Source organism: Falco punctatus (assembly GCF_963210335.1).
Source record: "Falco punctatus genome assembly, chromosome: 7".
In the NCBI taxonomy this organism is placed as follows: Eukaryota; Metazoa; Chordata; class Aves; order Falconiformes; family Falconidae; genus Falco; species Falco punctatus.
In genome coordinates this window covers 69,370,467-69,383,479 of record NC_137587.1, presented here as the reverse complement: position 1 = coordinate 69,383,479, position 13,013 = coordinate 69,370,467, and the positions used below count along the sequence as shown (strand labels likewise).

Genomic DNA, 13,013 nt, shown 5'->3' with positions numbered 1-13,013 from the left:
ACTAACCATTATTAACTTTCTCATCTCATTACTATGTCATTACAGTTTTCAAAAAGGTAAACAACGTTTTAAGCTATGGGGAACAAACCACTGAGAAATTGAGGCCTGCATTCTGAAATGCTTTGTAATAAAAGGATAAAGATCTCTAAATGCAACTTCTCTGGTTTGAGCTAAAGTAGTTACCACTGTTAAGGCGGCGATTATCAGGCAAGAGTTAAACATGCTTTATTGTTTGCATGTGAGCACTGGACTAATTGACAGTGCAAAGACCTATCATTTTCATGTGTTGGATTTATTATAAGTTACCGGGATGATTCTTGTAGCTGCTTGGAACAGTTAGCACATTTAAAGGTTGCTATGTTTCTTGCTGGTGAAGGCTTTTTCATTCACCTTTGGCTGCAGTGGTTGGGTTTCAGGAACTGTTTTAACATTAGTTATTTTTACTTGTTAACAGACAGCAGATAAGCAGCCTCTTGAGTGCTGTCAGCATTGAATGTAATCTTAATCTGCTCAGACTTCAAAACGTGTATGTATGCTCCTATGAGAATGAGCAGTCTAGAACAGAAGAGCTTGAAGACTGGAGCTTGTGCTGATGTAAACCTTCAGAATGAAACAGACCTGGAATAAGGCCACAGAATCATTAGGGCAAGGCTTGGTGTCTTTAGAGACTGTTAAAACTGTTGGTTCAGATTCTTTAGTTTTCCCAATGTGCGTGTAGCGTGGTAGTGGTTTTTTTTTTAATTTTATTTTTTACTTTTAAGGAATTGGAGTTAGAAAATCAAGATTTGAAAGATCGAATGAGAGAAGTACAAGAGGAGCAAAGGATGCTGCTGGATAGAATCAGTGGGCTACAACTACAATTGAATGAGGTAAACCAAGACTTGAAAGCTGTAATAGCCACCTGAGGCTGACAGTGAAGGCTGGTTGAGGCAGAAAAGAAAGCATGTGTAATTAGAATGTAGTCGTCACTGCTTTCCTGGGAATTACTTCTGTATGTGTCACTGTCACCTTCTTCTGCAGCAGAAGCATTTGCTCCTGTAATAGTATTCAAAATGAGAGGAGGCATGTTACCGTGTCATTCACTGATACTCATAAATTTTAAGCAATGATATTTATGGCTATACTTTACTATGTAATGCGAACCATGAGGTGTTCTGACATGTTGTAATTTTGGGTAAACTTAATCTGCACAATTAAATGTAGTTGTTGTGAGCACTTTATCATAGCCACTGCTTATTTTCTAGCTGTTACTGTGAGTGACAACACTGAGAAGAGTCTTCAATTGGCAAAAACAGAAGCAAAGGTTTTCCATAGGGAATTTCTCACCCAAATTTGAAATCCTGTTTTTAAAAAAAGTTTCCTTTCCTTAGAGGCTTAAATATGACCAGTACAGTTGAGGAAGGAAAATAAAAACAGGGTGGTTTGTTGTTTGTTGTTGTTGGTTTTTTTGTTTGGTGGGTTTTTTTCTTTGTGGAGGCTCACATTTGTTCCTTCACTGCATTTTTGTAGAGGTACAGTTAAAAAGCATATATAGCTTCCTCTAAATGCTGCATGTGGATAGAAAGAATATTTCTTAGAATCATTGTCTTGTCTGAACTTCTCTCTTAAGCATTGCCTTTATAAAAGAAACAAAACCCACAAAATCCTTAATACTCACTTCCCAAAATAAGCAAACTTCTACTGAAAAAATGTACTTTTCTGCCTCGGTAGTGGTTGATCTAGATAATTAAAAAGATACTCCAGTTTTCTACTATGCATGTCAAGAGACATTGCTCTGTCAAACATCCTTAACTTATGTTTATTTCTCTTGCCAGAGGTTAGATGCTAAATGAAAGAGGAACAGTCAGAAGCATGTAGGATTAGAAACTGGGGTAGACTTGTCAACTAATGAACTGTGTATAAACCCCTTAAACGTTATTGAAAAAATGATTTGTGGGGGAATTTTTTTGTTATTTTTGCAGGAGCAAATGTTTGCAGATGATCTTGAAAATGAGGTATGATATATTACCTTAAAGCATCATAGAACTAAGAAACAGGGGAAGTGACTATTGCATTTGAGTAATGGTATTTAAAACTATAGAGAAAAGAAAGCTATTTATAAATACTAAGTGAAATATCTACTGGTATGTACTTATTTTGTAAAGGAGCACAACACTTCTATTACTACAAATAACACATAATCCCTGTGGCACCTTTAATGCAGACTTAATATTGTAAGCATATCTCTAGTGACTTTCAGTAATGCAAGATGAATAAATATTAATAAATTAAACAATAGGAAATTATATTGGTGCATATTCCCTTGACTTATTCTTCAGGACTCCTCTGGTAGAAGAGCAGTGTTGTAGAACTTCAGAATCAAAAATGTAGGGATTCTTTCAGTGCTGATCTTGGTTGAAGTTCTCTCTAGACCCTTGACAAAGTTGCTTGAGATCTTGTAAATCTGGCCATCCTTGTGGCTTTGGCTATTTGGCACTCTTTCTCTTTCAGAAAGATGAGTTGAAGAAAATCCTAACTACCAAGGAAAAACAGCAGGAAGAAAGCTTAAGAACTATTGAAGCTCTCAAAGCTAAACTCAAATATTATGAAGTACGTTAATTGATTTGAAATATAACAATTGATATCTATAGTAGTAAATACTTTAGCAATTTTAAATTTTTGAAACTCTTAAATGGTTGTCTTACTGTAAAAGCTTTCCTTGCCCTTTAATCCCTAGCTTAACATATAGTAAAAGTTTGAAATTAATTTTGAAATTCATTTTGAAATTTTTTGTTTCTTGCTGTTTGCTTTTAGGTTGACTTTGTGGCATCTGGAAGTAACTTTGGTAATAGTAAGTTAATTTCTTAAAACTTGCTATGCGTGATGCAGTGTTAGCATACACAGACAAAGGGTGGGTTTTTTGTTGTCTCTTCCTTTTGTTGGTCTTAACTGTAGTCAAGCATAATGTGTGTGTCCACACCTCAAACCTGAGTAGTCAGCTGGGCGCAGTTGGGTTTGTACATGAGTGCTGGGGCATTATTGATCAGTCTCGCTTATGAGTGTCTGGTCTTGTGAAATGTGCATTTTAACTCTGCTACATCTTCTAATAACATGGAAAACAAGCTGAGCAAGATCCGTGCTCCAAATTGAGCTCCCCTTTCCATTCTTTATATCTTAATATCTAGCTTATGACAAGAAAACCACGGTCATTGTGAAAGCTTGAATGTAGGCAGGTTTGAAAACTACTTTAAACACAAGACCTCAGCTCACACTTCTGGTAGAAACTACTCCATTTCCAGAAACTGAAGTCTTTTGCATCCAATGTGTTACAGGCCTGTAACGTGTGTAACTTAATGTCACTTCATCTGTCAAGAGCAGTCATGAGAGCTGTTTGGCTGCCTGTCAGGAAGGATCATTTATTTGGAGTGCAAGGGCATGCTTTTCCCTGGTGTGTTCATATGCAGACATGCAGCTAGCTCAAGGTGGCTTTCATGGACTGTTTTGCAGAACAATTTACCTAGCCTGGCACAGTAGGAGTGTTTTTTCCTTAGGACACCTGGAAAAACTCCTATGTGACTTAATTAACGAGTTGTTTTAATACTAAGTGTCTAAAACACCAACATGCAGCCTAGTGCAGTCCCATTGAACAGAATAAAATTATGAAGGAAAATCATAGTTCTTGTGATCATATATTACTGTTTTTAAACAAACTAAATGCTGTTTGCTTTGAAAATCTAGGAAAAGAAGATTTATTACTTAAACAAGGCCAGGTGTTTGCTGTGGAGTCACAGGTAATAAATATTTTACCACTTGAGAGAATTTTAAGATAGTAATGTTTGGGAAAGCTAAATAGAAATGTACATATATTAAACGTTGCTTCTGAATAAAAAAACTTTCAATACTTGCCCTGCTATGTTTATTTTTAACTGCTGGTGCCCTCTAGAGTTACATATGTGGCAGAGCTTTAAATGCTGTGAAATTGTTGGATGCTGAATGGTCTGTAATGAGCATTCTTGAAACTGAATCAACAGACTATTTGATCAGTAGTCACAGTGTACAGTGCAACTGGGTATTCATCTCCAGAGTTTTTTTTCTATTTTAAATTCAGCTGAAATTCAGAAGATTTTTTCCCCCTGCCAGCTATACAATAATTTCCTGACAATTGTTGGCTGATAGCTAGCTACCTTTTTAAAGAAACAATTATGTTATAAAGAAGGTCAATCAGACCCTTACAGTGAGTCATGTATGATAGGAATTGGTTCTAACTGACAAGCTGCTCTTACGCTTGAGTATTTCAGCTGTAATGCTTCCAGAAGTGAGTGATGGCTAGAAGTAAATCTGTACATCATATGCTTTCTTGCCAGATTTCACTGATACATGTAGTTTGTACGTTTTGCTGGTAACACAAAAAAATCCAGTCTGTTCTGTCTTGTTTTACATAAGTTCTAAGACTATTGGGTTAACCTCTTTTTTTTTATTATTCTTAGTTGAAGTTTAAAATGAGTTTATGTGTAATTTTTTTTTTTTAAAGGGGGAGGGGGGAAGGGGGTGGGCACAGAAAGCCAACCAACCAAAAAGACCCCAAACCATATCCCAAGCAGGAATTAAGTGGCTTTAAGCTAGTCGTGTCTGGAAGCCACATACAGTTTTCCGGTCCTTGGAATGTGAATGAGGTCATGGGAGCAAGTCTGTGCCGTGTAATAGCCATCATGGCTGGCAGGGAAGTGAAGTTGGTACTGAAGGCCACCTGACAGGAGGCAAACACTTTTTTTTTTTTTTTTGAGATACCCTGTACTAGACAGTAAATGAAATGGCAGAGAAGGTTCTGTTAACCATGACATACCCTGTTTTGATTCCTTTTAAAATTATTTTCACATACTTGAGGGGCAAGGGAAATCTCTTAATAAATTGAAGTACTTCTAGCATGTGAGTGGTTAAGTATGAATAACATTATAAGGGAGATGAATATACTACACCTGCACTTTAACGCCAGTAGGGTCTGATGGTTGGGAAACAGTAATGCAGAGCTGTATACTCAAGATTTTAATGTTGAAAGCTGGAATACATGTTCTGTAATATGGGCAAGAACAGATTAGTGTGTTTCTAAGAAAAAAAAAATCTCAGGCAAATTTTATGCTTATATCAACACAGGTTTAAGACAGTTATGTGTAGGACTTGTCAAACCTGTAAAAGTGTATCCATTTTGTGCCAATTTATCTTCAGTCTAGGTCTATGCTGAGACCCCTGGAGCTCTCTCTGCCAAACCAATCCTCCAATTCAGAGAAGGAAACTTTAAAGAAAGAACTTGACAACGTGAGGACCTGCTATGGTGCAGCAAAAGAGGAAATTAGCAAATTGCAGAGAGAACTGTCTCACAAGGTATCTGAATGTAAAGCTTTGGCATCAGAGTGTGAAAGAACCAAGGCAGAATCTGATGGACAGATAAAACAACTGGAAGATGCTTTAAAAGATGTACAGAAAAGAATGTTTGACTCTGAAGGCAAAGTTAAGCAAATGCAGACCCACTTTCTTGCTCTGAAAGATCACCTGACTAATGAAGCTGCTACAGGAAACAGCAAGCTAACAGAGGAGCTGAAGGATCAGTTGAAAGAAATGAAAACTAAGTATGAAGGGGCCTCTGCTGAAGTGGGAAAACTAAGGAACCAGATTAAGCAGAATGAATTGCTGGTGGCGGAATTCAAGAGAGATGAAGGAAGGCTAGTGGAAGAAAATAAAAGGTTGCAGAAGGAACTTGTTAAGTTGGAGATGGAGCGAGATAAAAGGGGAAGAAATGTCGCGGACTTAGAAGGGCAGCTCAAAGAAACAGCAGCAAAGTTAGCCCACTCTGTAACTTCAGAGAAATTTGAAAACATGAAGAGTTTGTTATCAGGTGAAGTGAACGAGAAAGCAAGGAAGTTAGCAGAGATGGAAGGAGAGCATGAAAAACTGCAGGCAGAGATTCTGCTTTTAAAGAGGGAATCTGAGAGTCAGAAAGCTAAACTTGCTCAGTGTGTGAAGCTAGAAGACCATGAAAAAATGAGGAGTGGGTTTGAGCTAAAAAATGAGGAACTTGGGAAGACAATTTCTGATTTATCGCAGAAGAATCAGACTCTGCAGAAGGAACTTGAAAGGTTGCAGATCGATAACAAGATGCTTAAGCAGCAAATCCAGATGCTAAAAGCTGAAATTAAAAGCCAGAATGTGCCGTTAAAAATTCACGAAGAATTGAAGAAAACAAATGATCTGACTGTTGGTGACCTGACCAAAAAGCTTTTTGAAATAACAAAGAAGTACAACGAAAGCAAAGCTGAAGCTGAAAAGTTGCTGGCAGAGAAGAACAACTTGAGTGAGAATATCAGCCACTTCCAAGCTGTGTACCTGTCTCCAGAGCAGCACGAAAAAGAAGTGGAAGCCTTAAAATCTAATGGTGTTGAACTTGAAAAGCAGCTTTCTGAGCTTCAGAAAAAATATGATGATGAACAAGCAAAAGTGTGCAAACTAGTCTCTGAAAATGCAGTCATAAGAGAGACTCTCAGGGATCAGTATGTGTTGGCGACAACACATGAAGAGGTTAAAACAGTCCTGAATAACACTCTGGATAAGACTAATAGGGAGCTGTCAGATGTGAGGGAAAAAATGGAAGGGATAAAGCAAGAATTCATGAGGGTAAATGAAGAAAATGGAACTTTGAAAAATAAGGTTAAACTCTTACAGAATCAATTACAAACTGAATATATAAGTTTAAAAGATCATGAAACTACAGTGACTACTTTAAATAAAAGCACACAAGAACTTCAGGAGAACAATATTGCAATTATGGCTGAGTATAAGAGGGGTCAAGAAGAAATTTTACAGTTGCATGTAGAAATTGAAGCCCAAAAGAAGGAACTTGACACAATTCAGGAATGCATTAAGTCAAAATATGCCCCGGTTGCCTCCTTTGAAGACAGAGAACAACTCTTTGAAGCCACAGTGAAAGAATTAAAAGTGAAGCTGCAGGAGCAAGCCCAGAAGTGCAGAGAAAGCGAAGAGGAAAACAAGAGGTACAAACAGGAGAATGAAAAGCTCAAAAATGGCATTTTGTCCATCCAGAATGACTTGCAGCAGAACTATATCCTTGCTGAGAAATCCCACGAAATGGAAAAGATGTTTGCAAGCAAAATGGAGGAGTTAAATAAGCAACTGAGAGAATTGCTGCAGAAATATACAGGTGAGAAAGAAGAGAAAGATGAGCTGCAAGAGAATACCAAGCAGCTGATAACTGTGCAGGCTCAGCATCTTCCAGCAGAACAAATTGAAGTCTTGAAGAAGGCTCTTGGTCACACTATAGAGGATCTAAAGGAAGCCTTCAGAAGTAAGAAGGAATGTTATGACAAAGAAACACTAAAAGTAGGAGAACTACAGCAGGAATTGTCAGGGTTAAAAAAATCTTCAATACCTTTGGTAGAATATATACAAATGAAGGAAATGCTAGAACAAGAAATTGTAGCAATCAAAAACAGCTTGAAAGAAAAGGAAGAAGAAAACAGAGTTAAAAATGAGGAAATTTTGAAGTTGCAGTCTGAGATGCAGCTTACTCAACAAGCTTTAACCGACCTGGAGAGCAAAGAAGTGATTGACATGGCAGAATACCAATCCATGAAAAGTACTCTGGAGGCCCAGATTAATAGCGTAGCTGAAAACTTGTCCAAGATGAATAAAAAGTACAAGGAAGCATGCGAGGAGGCTTTGCAAGCTAAAAAGAGTGAGCTTTCCTTAAAGGATGAAAAGGAGTTGCTTCAGTTACGAAGTTGCAGTATTGAACAAGAAATCAAAGACCAGAAAGAAAGGTGTGATAAATCACTGACAACAATTATTGACTTGCAGAAGAGAATACAGGAATCTGCAAAGCAGGTGGAAGCCAAGGATAACAAGGTAGGATGTGTCAGTTAATACTCTTGACACTTTCAGTTTAGTGGTAAGGAACTAGACTTCAAATACCACTACTTAGGTATTCAAAGCACAACTTTGTGTACTGAGCATTAGGTCCCCAGAACTGGCCCAAATTTGCTGAGATGAAGTCCTGGCTTTGGTAGCATTATACGAAGGTGGTTTTTTTTTTTCTCTAATGCTTGATATGTTTCAGGCATCATATGTAGTGTCTAAACTCTAAAACTTCCAAGCTGAGTTTCAGACTTTTAGGGTATAAGCTCATTCTCCCATCGGAACTGTATTTGTTTAGTATCTCTGGCTTGCCTTCTGATGGTTTGTTGGTCTTTTTAGAAATTAGACCTAGAATATCTTTAGAGCATAAGTAATTTATGTGGCTGGCTGACCTCCAGGGTCCATACCTTACAAATTTCAGTGCTAGGAAGCAGTATGTGAATGAGTGATAGCACGTCATGAAAATGGAGTCTTCTATCTTAGCAAAGGCGCTTTAGTGTGGTGGCAAGCTGGGACAACAAAGACCCTTCAGTGCTTGCTGGTCTTCATCAAACTTCAAAGAATGTTAAAGAATATTCATTTTCAGTGAGACGTCCTTAAATGAGGGTTTTGTATGCTTTTTTTTTTTAAGATAACAGAGCTGCTTAATGATGTAGAGAGGTTAAAACAAGCTCTTAATGGCTTGTCTCAACTTACGTACACCACTGGGATTCCCTCAAAGAGGCAGAACCAGCAGGTTGAAATGCTCCAGAACCAAGTGAAAACACTGCAACAGCAGCTAGCTGTAAGTAAACATGCAAGGTGTTGTCTGAAATGCAGTAGAATTGCTTACAGTTTCTGGTATAAACAAGGAAATACATATGTGGTCATAGGGGTTGACTGTAGGCTTAGACTTCAAAAGTAGAGTATTCATGATTTCCCCCTCACCTGCCATGGTTGCTTTTTTGTAAATCTGTCTGCTTCCTTCTGCACATTAGAACTGCAACATTTAGGAACTTTTCCAGATAAAAAAGAAAAACAATTTAGAGAGAATTTGTGCTTACGAGGTATACTGCTGTAGTTCATGCTAAGACCGTTTCTGTATATAAGTTCCACATGAATATTTTCTTGCAAAAAAACCACCAGCCATGTATATTATTGAAAGAAAGTGAGGTGATCCATCCTTAATGGATTTCATTTTGTGTTCCCTTGTCTGCAAACATTGTGCAATGTATTGCTTATTACATACTAACAGTTAAGGGGAACACTTTATGGTAAGTGCTGTGATTTTTGTGCACAAGCATGTTAGTGGCCCCTGTGACTTCAATAAAGCTCATAAAGAAAGCTACATATGTGAGCAGAGTTAGTGGTAAATCTGTACAGAAGTAGGATACATCTTTAATGGTATTTGCAAGGTTGACCCCATCAGGCAAACTGTTCTTAAATTGGGTGATTTTAAACAAATGCTAATGCTGTTGATAAGCATTTCATCTTAGCACCTGGGCTGAAGCACTAGAGCAACCTTTTTGCAAGTAAGCAAACACAAGTGAAGCAGTGACTTTTTTCTTGATTAATGGAGGGGATATAGCTAACCTTAACCTTGAAAATCTGCTTTGGCTAGTCTGTAAGTGCACAAAACCAAGTCCACAAAGTTGGAAATAGGCAAAAGTAGATGTTAAAAATTTGATGACTTCACCTTCTCTTCCTATCTTCTTTTTATAGGATGCTAAAAGGCAGCATCAAGAGGTAGTTTCAGTTTATCGGACACATCTTCTTAGTGCTGTACAGGTATGATAGTCCCAAGTTCAGATTGTCTTACTCTGACATCTCAATGCAAGAGATTCTTGAGACTCGTTTCTAACTGCCATACTGGAAGACCTCAAACTTGAAACTAGCATCAAGTACTGGTTTTCATGAGTTTTAACTTGAACTGATTCAACAAAAAAGCAAACAACACTATAAGCTATTTATAAGCTATAAACTTATTGTGCCATCTTATTACCATTTGTCTGTGTAACTAGATATAACAGTAACCTGCTTTGAAGGGTGGTGGTGTCAGGCAGTGTGACCATGTTGTTAATTCTGCATATACCAGGTAATGCTGGAGAGAAGTTGAGTAGAAGTTGGAAGCTTAATGCAGACTTATTCACTTGCTGCCACTGAACAAAGAGCTGATCAATTAATTCAGGTCTTACGATTTCAGATAGAGCATGCAAAGGAGGGGCCATTACTACAGCAGCAGGCTGTGGAGCCCAGAGGATAGGAACAGTAATTTTTTGCAACATCATGTTTTCATAAATGAAACTGCTGTGTCAGAGACAGACCCTTCTTTCTCTCATGAGAAAAAACCAGCTGGATTCCTGAAGTATTTCAGATTTTCCCAGAGCAATAAAAATGCAGCCATAAGCTAAGACTTTTGGGTAATGTTAAAGATTCTCCTAATATTAGCAATGGTTGGTTGGTGCTTCATGGTCATCTTAATTTTTCTTGTAACTAAGTGTTTGCTTGCTCTAGGGTCACATGGATGAAGATGTCCAAGCTGCTTTACTACAGATCATACGAATGAGACAGGGACTTGTTTGCTGACGTGCTTAGTGCCATTGCTCTTGAAGGTGGCTGCATCTTGTAGTAAGAGTGCTGTGATTACAGTAGTGATAACCTTCATGAGATTTATATAATTATGATGATATAGCTGCAATTAGAACCTCCAAATATGAAACAACTTACAAAGCTGAAATATTATCTTCTTGTAAAACAGTAAAATAGGGCTACTGAGTTTCAGATCTGATACTACTTTCATTACATAAATAAAAGAAGTAGAACCTTTTCTAAAATTGGTATGCAAACTGACTGTCAAAATGATGACATAGTAGTAAAATTATTTTAATGTCTGATTGACCACTTATTAAAGCAAGGCCTATACCCAGAAACTCTAGTTTATGCTATAACTTGAATTCTCATGGTATGGTTAAAAATAAACTATGCTCAAATGAGCTTGGCTAAGTATTGTAGCTGTATATCTCCTTTATTGATTAAGTGAAAGTGGCTGTTTTGTCACATAAGCTGATCAAGACATACTACAACATGCTTAGTAAGTCAGCCGCAAAGGTAGATGAAAGGTATTTAGCTGTATGTTGTAACTTGGCTGGCCAAGTTACAGACTTTATTTAACTATAAACTTAAGATGTAGTGCCTTTGCTTTTTGCAAGACTTAAAAATTGGTTTTTCCATCAAAACACTAACTTTTATGTTTGCCTCCTCTTCCTTGCTCCCCCAAGATTTTTCTGTGAATTCTTGTAATATTGGTTATTGTAGGCTACAATAGCGGGACTGGAGTGTCATGGTTAGTAGAGCAGCATTTTGATCTAAAGGCAATAGTCCTACTTCTCTATAATTTCATTCTTCATTAGGCCTAATATGGGTGTAGACTGAGCACCTCGTGAAGCTGTACGCTAGAAAATTCAGGTATTGGATTTTCAAACACTCTGGAAGTTAAAGGTATCTTCCTCTTAACTGTAAATTATGTACTATAATCTTATTTATGGGGAAAGATGCAAATACTGAGGATTAATGAAATGAGAATTTTTATTTGCTTGGAATCTACCTATAAAACAAGACAGGGCTTCATTTTTAACTGAAGGATGATGTTCCCATAAGTAAGTTTTATGGAAGAAAACATGAAATTTGGGACTATTCAAAGGAAGTAATTGAAAAATGAGCCTGATTTAATGTCTGTGGCTGTTTCAGTAGAGCAAACAGTGTAAGTGCTATCAGTAGCCATGTTAAATTCAGTCTACTTGGTTAAAAGCATTTGCTTATAACTAGCAAGTAGGAATCTGGCATCGTGATGCAGATAAGACAAACTTCCTCTTCCATGTTCCTGAAAAATAAGGACTTAAGTCAGAGTGCAGAGTTCTCTGCTTCATGTTAACTGGGCCTCCCAACAAGCTGCACCTCACAGGCTTGGCTCTCATTTTTTTAGTAGTATTATGTTTGTTTCCTTTTTAGTCCCTTTTTGGGCAGAGTCTTGTAGTAGAATTGAAGAGACATCTGCCACATAGAGGAGAACACAGACATAGTGCTGAATGTGCAGGGCAGTTTTTATTATATAAATACACTTAATATATTTACTAAATATGTGTCTGTAGTTAAACAGATCTACTGCTGCTTTCCTTTAATTTCTTAGAGGACTATTACAGAAAACATCTCAGTATATATACATTACTTTTTAGCCAAATTCTTTTATAATTGCATTACTTGAAGCTCTTATTAGAGATAATTTGTTTTGATATACTAACTCTGGCATATTTTGATATTGTATGTTTTCTTATGAGGGAGTTCTATGTACGTTTTTTCTAAATTTCTCCCATATTATATTATCAATAAAATGTTTTCTTCTTTTTTTATTGTAGTGGTCAATTCTGTAAAAGGTAAAGAAATGTAAGTAGTGTTGGCAAAGTAGTCTGGGTAGTGAAGGATACTGAACTCACTTGAATGCTCTCGAATACCAGGTAACACATTTGGTTTTTTGATGTCTGCTGGGATTATTGGTTTTTTCCTGTCTGTTTCCAGAGTTTCTGGTTGGTAAAATGTTGGTGGCATTGACCGAAGCTCAAAGCTTCTACTGGTCAGTTCTTCAGAGTACATTGATTCTGGCCACTTCTACACCAAACAGGGCGAGCTATTACATCAATCATTAGGTTTGGGGATGAGCTAGTGAAGATTTACTACTGCTTTTAGTGAAAGTGCGTTCACTTAATAGCTTACACTGCTTAGCATGATATCAGGTAGCAATCTTTGCAGAATAATTTCTTGGCACTACTGAGGTCCATTCATTTGGTGTGACTTGAAAGTGAAGGGTGCTCTAATTTCACTATTGGCTTAATTTAGTTTTTTGGATTATCTTGTCCAGCTAGTGGGACATGAAACAAGCAAGGCTGTTGTTAGGGTATGAACAATGGAAGTGAAACTTTACTGTGTTTAAACGTTGACTAGAACAAATGTTTCTTCCTTGCATCATTGGAGGAGTTGCTTTTATTCTGAGTTAGTAAGCAGAAGCTCTCTTCAGCGTTCTTGTAAATCTGTAATGTGACCTTGGGGTGGGGGGATGTGAGTGTATATATATTAGATTT

General features: G+C 37.3%; 1 protein-coding gene across 7 annotated transcripts in view; it reads left to right on the top strand.

Moving 5' to 3' along the window:
- Positions 1 to 12,287, top strand: part of UACA (uveal autoantigen with coiled-coil domains and ankyrin repeats) — a 54,674-nt gene extending 42,387 nt beyond the window's left edge. For 4 of the 7 annotated variants that reach the window (XM_080394998.1, XM_080394997.1, XM_080395003.1 and 1 more), the window contains exons 11-19: positions 762 to 869; positions 1,962 to 1,994; positions 2,491 to 2,589; positions 2,794 to 2,830; positions 3,718 to 3,770; positions 5,203 to 7,893; positions 8,534 to 8,686; positions 9,604 to 9,669; positions 10,396 to 12,287. In XM_080394998.1, coding sequence (XP_080251124.1) covers positions 762 to 869; positions 1,962 to 1,994; positions 2,491 to 2,589; positions 2,794 to 2,830; positions 3,718 to 3,770; positions 5,203 to 7,893; positions 8,534 to 8,686; positions 9,604 to 9,669; positions 10,396 to 10,467 — 3,312 coding nt within the window. In that variant the 3' untranslated portion in view covers positions 10,468 to 12,287. The remainder of the gene's footprint in view (positions 1 to 761; positions 870 to 1,961; positions 1,995 to 2,490; positions 2,590 to 2,793; positions 2,831 to 3,717; positions 3,771 to 5,202; positions 7,894 to 8,533; positions 8,687 to 9,603; positions 9,670 to 10,395) is intronic. The other 3 variants (XM_080394999.1, XM_080395002.1, XM_080395001.1) reach the window with 3 other exon arrangements.
- Positions 12,288 to 13,013: the final 726 nt, after the last annotated feature.